The 8,540-nt window shown below is 37.2% G+C and overlaps 1 protein-coding gene across 3 annotated transcripts in view; it reads right to left on the bottom strand.

Annotated features, from left to right (window-relative positions):
- Nucleotides 1–672: 672 nt before the first annotated feature.
- LY75 (lymphocyte antigen 75) overlaps nt 673–8,540 on the bottom strand; it is a 43,525-nt gene continuing 35,657 nt past the window's right edge. For 2 of the 3 annotated variants that reach the window (XM_059475547.1, XM_059475549.1), the window contains 7 exons: nt 7,974–8,168; nt 7,383–7,603; nt 6,130–6,304; nt 5,462–5,629; nt 4,169–4,291; nt 3,549–3,716; nt 673–2,565 (listed from right to left, as the gene is read on the bottom strand). In XM_059475547.1, the coding sequence (XP_059331530.1) occupies nt 2,387–2,565; nt 3,549–3,716; nt 4,169–4,291; nt 5,462–5,629; nt 6,130–6,304; nt 7,383–7,603; nt 7,974–8,168 (1,229 nt within the window). In that variant the 3' untranslated portion in view covers nt 673–2,386. The remainder of the gene's footprint in view (nt 2,566–3,548; nt 3,717–4,168; nt 4,292–5,461; nt 5,630–6,129; nt 6,305–7,382; nt 7,604–7,973; nt 8,169–8,540) is intronic. The other variant, XM_059475548.1, reaches the window with a different exon arrangement.

The following is an 8,540-nucleotide window of genomic DNA, read 5'->3' as shown; positions in this document are numbered from 1 at the left end:
TGGGATGAAGGAGTTTTAGGACTTCTCAACTCCATTGCTCTGGGACCTGGGAAAGCATTTCTCTGCTGCCATTTCCCTGTACATCATCTTCAGTTTTAACATTAATGTTTGTGAAGCAGATGACCTCGTGAGTCATCTTGCACAATAGGATATTTCTCCCAGCAAACTACAAATAACACTGCCCTTTGACCAGCAGTCCGAGGTTTTGGGCATCTGGAATTCAGAGCTCAGACATCACTAAAAATGAATACATCTTATGCTTTAATTGCAAGTGTTACTTAGCTGGAAGTAGTTTAACTTTGCTTATATTTTAAGAGGCATTATGGAGGGAGCCTTTATACCCTGCCATAATCTGGGCCTTTAGGTGCTAATGAACTACACCCTGATTAGAACAAAAAGGCACAGAGGAATGTTCCCTGTGGAAGCCTGAAGTAGCTTGATAAAAGCTAGGTATAACTAAGTTTTCAACTGCAAAAAGAACATTAAAGGCATTCTTTTAAAATACATTGAAGATGATGTATTACCTCTAAAAGTTTTCTTACTGTAGTAACACACAGTCACTGGCTTTAATTCGGATCACAGCCCCTGCACTGTGCTTTTTTACCCAGTGATTAATGACCCATGCCTTAGCTCTGATAACTGCTTCTATGGAAATAAAACCAGTGTAAGCAGTTCAGTGTTTTATTTAACTTTATTCTTTCAGCAACAATACTGCCAAATAATCTTCCTGTGTATTTCAAATGAAGTAGGTTATTCACCTGCACTAAGGCCATAGTGCTTATGCACAAAGGAATTACCAGTGATTAGACAACTTGGGTGTGATGAAACAAACATGAGAAATGGGGCCTGAAAAAATTATTTACATCATTTATAAGAATAAAATATACAATTTTAATAAAAAGTATATATCCTTTTGTGTTGAACCAGGATCTTAATAATTTCCACTTTCCATTTCAGACTCACACCTAAAAATGCTCAGAGTATAAACATCTATAAAACTATTAAATCTCAAAACATGGGAACTTGGAAATTATTTTTCCCATTTATTACCGTAGTTAGAAAAAGACAATAACCAATATTTATTTAGTCCATTAAGTTAGAAGTCATTTGGCAAAGCACTTAGGCATAAAAGCTAAACCAGAAGACATCAGGAACCAGACTTTGCCACATTTCAAGCACTTCTCATACCAGGGTAAGTTAAAGAATGAGAGTTATTTTCCTCATAACGACATTTTCTACAATGCAGTTTCATTTTTACCTCAGGAAAACAAATGTTCACAATTGTGCCCAAAAGTACCAAAACAAACAACAAAAGTGCTTACTTTGATCAGCAAACTACCACAATGGCTCCCTTGCTGTGCCCCTTCAGGCTGCTCTTTTAACAAGCTCAAAGTGTATCTACAAGGAGTTCTCTACTTCTCAACACAAATGATAAACACTTCCTTATCAAAATAGTGCAAACAGGAACAAAGAAAAGTGCCATCAACATAAGTAAACTGCAGGAAAAGAAGGCAGTTGAACACTGTGACCTTGCTCTGCTGCTTCAGAGAAATCAGTAGTACTCTTCTCAGCACACCAGGCCAATGTATTCCTATTTACCACCTCGTGCCACCACTACATGCAGAATGGATTTGGTCTTTGGCATATCCTCCTTCATAAAAGTAAATGCACCTGTTCTTTGTACTGTGCATTCAAAAAAGTCAAAAGACTTTTTCAAAACAATAATTATTCAAATCATTGAGTAATTAATATATACAACTCTGTCTTCCCTTTTTCTCTTTATAGCATTCTTTGGAGTGCATAGGAAAGTCTACAGAGACACATCACATACAAAAATCAAGTTTCAGTTTTATGAAAAATACTCAAGTATTTTTAGCATTTATGTACACAAGTTTGTTTACCATATATTCTCAGTCTTTCCTTAGACATATCTTTTATCTTCTTTCTTGGACAGATGACATATTTCACTTATAAAGTTATAGATTGGTAACTATAAAATTAGGCATTTAATTCTAGTATAAATAAGAGTATTGGGAGAAGCAAATTTTAAGTGTATTCATTAAAGTGATGTTGCATGAAGTACTGTTGGCATTAATTTGTTCCATCAAAAATTCCAGTAAAGAGAGAAAATACTATAAATTAAAAAAATACAACCGAACTCTAAACACCTTGCATCTTAAAAGGCTGAGGCCAAATATAAAGAATTACCATTAAATTGGAAAAAAATTGCACTTGTATATAAACAAACTAATTTTAGCCCCCATTAATAACCTTGTTGCTTTTCAAAAGAGAAGTAATAAAACATCAAGTAGCTCATTTCTTATGGCTTCACATGGTGAAGTTCAGGCTTAAATTGAACAGAAGAAAGCTTTTCAACAGCTATCTTTTAGCTATCTGTGAACATATCATCAGTTTCATCATCATTCATCCCTCTTTGGTAGCGTACGGAAGAGAAGGCACTCCAGTGAAGACGCTTCTTTTTGTAGAGGTAAAATACCAGTCCAACTATTAAAACCAAGATAATTAGCAGGGCAAATGCTACAGCCACACCAGTATGATTAGAACCTGAAATAGAACAAAAGAGGAATGTTTTTTATTTAGGAGTTCTGGCAAGAATACTTTGTCAAAGAGTTGATGCTTAGGTAGCTACACACTAATACTGCACAGTTAGCTCAAGTCAAGGCAAACTGCTTCCTATCAGTAGTCTTCACTTCATCACATGGGAAGTTAGATGCTAACTCATGCAGGAATGCATCAGTCATTTTTTGGATCAGCTTATTTTTGATCATTCTGTTGTTAATTTACTAATATTTAGGTTGGAAGGGACCTCTGGAGTTCAAAAAAACCTACTTGCAAAGGCTGCACTCATTTGGAGGTTTGTATACTTCATAAATCCAATGAGATCCTAGGCTCTTGGAAGGGAAGGTAATTATACTTCCCTCAGACTGAAGAGATCTTGTTGAGGTCTTCCTTATTGGCACAAAGTTTAATCTATTCCTGCATCTATTCCACTTAAGTGAAAATGTATACAAAATCAGAAAGATTCCACTGCTTCTTCAGGAACTTGCTTGCTTAATGCTCAGTTAACTGCTTGCTTTCCTGTACAAAGCCAAGAATGAGGGAATAAAGGCCCGAGTCTTTTTCTGGAGCTACGGGGTGACATTCCCAGAAGCCTCCCCAAGACTGAAACCACAATGTGCAGTACTCGCTTACAAGCAGAACTCTTCCTTATTCCACCTACACAAACTCACCCACAACAGACACCCTGTGGTAAGAAGCAATGGCAACAACTCTATGCTTTCTGGACATTTCAGTTCTGTTCCTTACCCACTGAGTGGATAGTGAGAGCCAGGAGAAGTAAATTCCTAGACAATTTGCCTCTGAATGCAGTTTTACTGCTAAACAACTCTTGCTTAGGCAGAAGTATTGATGGGCTCTTTTGTGAATTGCACTTCCAGTATTTCAACACAGACTTTATCCAATAAACCAGAAATTCCTGAAAACAGTTGCTACAAAATCAAGTCTCTGCTAAAACAACTCTTCCATACCTAAAGGAGCTTTACAAACCACTCTGCTTCGACTACGTGCACAGTCAACTTTGGACCACATGCCAGTTGTGGACAGGATAACACTGCATTTTTCATTGGCTTCTGCAGTTTTATTCTCCCAGTTGACATATTTAACTGATGAGCCATCCAGCCAGTTCAGGGACTTCCCTGTTAAAAAAAACATTACTTAGTCTAGATCACGAAAAGATCCTGTAATGCTACACAATGTCATTCATAACCTATTGATCTCTTTATATTGCTAAAAAGAAAAGGGCTGACTAGCCATCCCACATATTAAAAGCAGTAAATATGAACACAACTTTTAGCCACCCCTCTTCTCTAGACCTTTAGCAATTGATGCTCTTGCATCAAATATTAGGCAGAAATAACAGAGGTGGGAAAAATTAATTTCAGGGACTCCTGATTACCCTAACTGCAACAGGAAGAGATTTAACTACAGTGAAGTCCAAAGTTCTTTCAAATGTTAAATGACAGATTCCAACGTCAAGTAGAAGTTACTGTAGGCTACCAATGCTGCAGAACTGTTCTTATTTGAGGATTTATGCATTTATATTTACAATATGAAACATTTATGCTCATTCATTGTTGCTACTTCTTACCCTTAAAGCTCTGATCCAGGCCAAGCCATACATTCTTGGTGATGAGATCATGTTCCTTTATGTGTGTGCTCACAAATGCATTTTCCTCAGCATCCACTATAGTCAGAAGGATTGCTGAAGGATCTAAGGGGCAGGGGAAATCAGTCAGAATGGCAACTTACACAATTTTTCACGAAGCTGGTACACTGAATTTATTTGGGAAAAATTACTATGGGAAAGGGCTTGTAAAATTAGCTTAGAATAACCTTCTGAATAAAGACATGAACCTCCCATCCCCTAAAATACAGCATGTTTTACAAGATGGCTTCAGATGGCTTGTTATTATACCAGGTTATAGAGAATAAAATGGGAGTAAACTTACTGCAGCTGCAGACTGCATACATGGAAGATATCAAGAGATATGCCTGATTACTAGTCTTGCCCAAGTAATAGGCTTTCAAAAACATAGTTGAACACAAACTCAGCATTTTGCTGAGTCTAATTTCTAAATCAATCCTCCCACCGTGCCTCAGGTTTTTATGTACAGTAATTAAGGAATAAGAGGGAGGAAAGGGCATGCTCAGAGTGCACCCATCCTCTACAAGTATATAGAAATATAAGCCAGGTTCTTTCTCTTTCAACTACCAGAACAAATTTGACTCAACAGAAAACTGCATCCAGGACTGGGTTTTTTAGATTCTAAATAGTGAGTCCAACGTCACACCATAAGATGATTCCATAAAAGAAAGTTACATCTGTCACTAACTTCTGTGTTAGGGTGATTAAACCTTCTGTCCATGAAACTGATTAACATTGTCTCTGCAATACAATTCTCCATGTAGCTCAGCAAAGAAGATAGACAATTCTTTAATGTGACATAACATTAAGTTTGTTACATGCTTTAATATCTATAACATACATACCCTTTGAACCGTTTCATAGGTTAGCAAGCTCCCTATCAGCAAGCAGCTATGGCAAGGATAAGAAAGCCCTGCCAACAGCACTAACTCTGCATGCAGATAAAATGTCTTCCTTCAAACCACAAGCATTAAACCTCTGAATCTTCTTCAACTGGCTACCTGCATTTAATCTACTGATACCTGTGTGCCAAATGATCTGTAGCATGTTGCAGTATTTTATTAAGAATTTTCCTCTTGCTATAAAGCTTGCTATTGCATTTCCTAAACTCAAGGAGCATTAAAATGGCAAAGCTGAAGTCTAACCAGTATAAGATTTTAGGTTGTTGGGTTTTATTTCTTCTCAAATAGTGGACTTCTATTACATGTTGTAATGTGATAAAGAGTCTAAACCTACTTAGCTTCTTGCAGATTCTCTTAGCCTCTTCCACGTTATACACAGAAAAATTGTAGAATGCCATGTCAAAAGCATAACAGTGATCCCTGTACTGTTCCCACTGCAGGGAGCCACTGCTCTGTGGGCATCCAGAAGATCTACTTGCTTGCTTTGGCTCTAATTTTCTCTCTGCAAAGACAAAGAAATGGATGTTATTTCTGCTGCAGTTTGTGCCCAGTCTCTGGAATAACACAACGATAAGTATTAACAAGGGCTACTACTCCTACCAACAACCACTATTCAATTAGTTTACATTCCTTCTTCTTGAGTCATGGATGAATTTCTTTAAAAATGAGCACAAGACAAATCCCAAATTGTTAGGAACAACTTTTGTTGTTTTTGTGGGTTTTGACATTTATCGTGTATATTTGATAAGTATTTTGATTTAGAAAATATACATATATTTGATATTCCTATCTCAAGTGCTCAAGAAGTAACCAGATTTGATTTAAGTTTTCACCACTGGATTGATGAGAATTTATCTCCCTGAAGTATTAAAAAGTGTTTTATCATTCCTGATAGAAAACTCTTCTTAAAAAAGGAATCATGTGCAGTATTTCAACCTTGATTTCTACTTCTAAATACAACATGTAAAAACAACTACACAAAACCTTAAAAATAACACTTACTGTTTGGAGGGCTGTAGCAAATGGCACCTTCAGCAACATTAGTACATTTTGTACGGTTCCAAAATCCTTTAGTATCCAAAAGAACACAGTTCTCAGTAGTATTTGAGTTTTCTAATTCCCAGGGGTAGTAGTCAAAGTCACTTCCATCTGACCATTCAAAATTAGCTTTACTTCCCTAATAAAGGAAAAAACCAAATTTTTTAAACTACACATGACTGTGCTTTAAATCTCATCCGTTGTGAATTAAGTCATGTAGCAATATTTGTCCCTTGTAGAGTGACAAATTAAAGAGCAGGTGGTCTCATCTAAATTCACAGTAAATAAATGTACAACATAGTTTGCATTTTCTTAACATAGAAATTTTTATTATTTGTGGGAACTGAGAAAGTACAGCATGTTCACAAGTTTAAACCTGCAATGTGCCTGTTTTATCCTGTGGGGAACATTTTACTTGGTTCCACCCTGCTGTTCCATTTAAGCAATCTGCCTTCCCTGCTATGAACACTAGTGGGTATGTTGCAAACTGCTAAATTCTTGAGATGGCTGCAGTGAGTAGAACTGGGCAGCTCAGGGATGGTTTGCAGTGCTACCTCCTATTTCAGATACCCTCCTGGAAACCCATGACAATGAGGAGTCAGTTGGGGGGGACCCATTCCCACGTATGCATAGAAATGACACACCTCTGCAGAGGACTATTCCTGCCAACTAACTACCACTAGCAGCTCTGGCAGTTAGTGAGGGGAGCAAGATGAGGCCCACAGGCTTTTGGCTCCACAGTAAAGCAGACAGAGGAGTAAGCAGATCTGCAGCTGCCTCCTGCTATTGTGTGTGGGAGGATGGACACTTAACTTACTGACAGGCTGCTCCTGAACTGCTCTGGAGAGCCAGTCCTGACCTCAACTAAGCAGGTTCCACACAGCCTTGTCTGTCTCTATTTGTTAATGAAATCTGGTTCTACAGAGGGCCATAAAGTCTGAAGCCTCTAGAGATAGCACGGCAAATCATGCTTGCTTGTGCTGCAAGGAACGATGAGGGAACACTCTATTATTTTAAACTGTCAGGTAGTAGGAAGAAATATCTTAGTGTGCCTACATTCACCAAAATTTAATATTAACACATTACACAGGGTTGAAAATATACTACATGGAAAAGAGATTCTAAGGAACTGGAAAAAAACATCAAAAATATTTCATATCTTGTCCAAAACATTATTTACAGATCTGTTACTGACGTCCCCAACAATATATACTTACATCATGAATTGACAACCCAAGCCACAGAGGATAACCATCCTGTTTGACAATATCTTCTAGAAATAACTGTTCTGATTCACTGTGTACACTTGCTAAATCACTGTTATTTTGTTGGCACAATCTCAGTGCCTCATACCATGTTAATTTTTTCTGAAGGATCCTGTATGTTCTGTTTCCATGTGGAATGGTGTCGGGCAATGGAGGTTTGTGCTGTTGGTGTCCTATTGCAAAGAATAAGAAGAAAAGTTGAGTGCATTTCTTTCATGTTACTAGGAAAAATACAGAAAGCATTAAAATCCATCTATCTCAGTGTAACTCAAGCATTAAAGTGCTCACTACAAGCCACTTCTATCAAGGTAAGTTTACTTTTGCTACTTGGAGAACTGAGTTCAGCAGTTACTGGACGAGCACAGCAAACACATTTCTCCTGATCAGAGTATTACAGCAGTGATGCAGACTGACCAGACGACCCCAGATGCTCATTTCAGCTGTGCCATGTGTTTCACTAGGAGCAAAACCAAAGCCTTATTCAGCAGGAAGAAGCTATGATTTAAATTATGACCCCTCACCCAACACTCCAATACTACTCACCCCTTTCGATTTTACAGGCGAGAATACTGTACATGTTGTAGTGATTAGCGTGCCAACTTTGAGAATAATTATAAATATCCCAAAACCCATCAAGATTTACACCAGCAAAAAAACTGTTCTTCTTTATGATCGGTCTTCCCAGCCTCCAGTTATTGTAAGTCAGATGAGTTTCATCATACCACTTGAGAACTTTATCTGTGGAAAATATTTCATATTTATTAAACCACTGGCATTATGTATACAAACACCATTTAACTTTGAATATATTAATGATATTAAGAGATGTTCACTTTGGAAAAAATGCTGGGATACTGCAAATTATTCTAAATCAGTTTCATATCTAGTGCTAAATACGTTAGCATTACTCATCTTGGCCACTTTACAGGGAAATCAAATCTAAACTAAACAGATCATATTGGATCTAATTATCACTCAAACAGAGAGCATGTCAGGTTATTTTGTTCTAGAAGATAAGTACAAATATAAATCATCAGTACAGGTTTGCATTCACTTTGACTTTGGTTATAAACTGAAACGTGCAAAGAATGTGCACTTAATGCTCCAAAT

This window comes from Ammospiza nelsoni, chromosome 7, assembly GCF_027579445.1.
Source record: "Ammospiza nelsoni isolate bAmmNel1 chromosome 7, bAmmNel1.pri, whole genome shotgun sequence".
NCBI classification, from domain to species: Eukaryota; Metazoa; Chordata; class Aves; order Passeriformes; family Passerellidae; genus Ammospiza; species Ammospiza nelsoni.
This window is presented reverse-complemented; position numbering and strand designations above follow the sequence as displayed.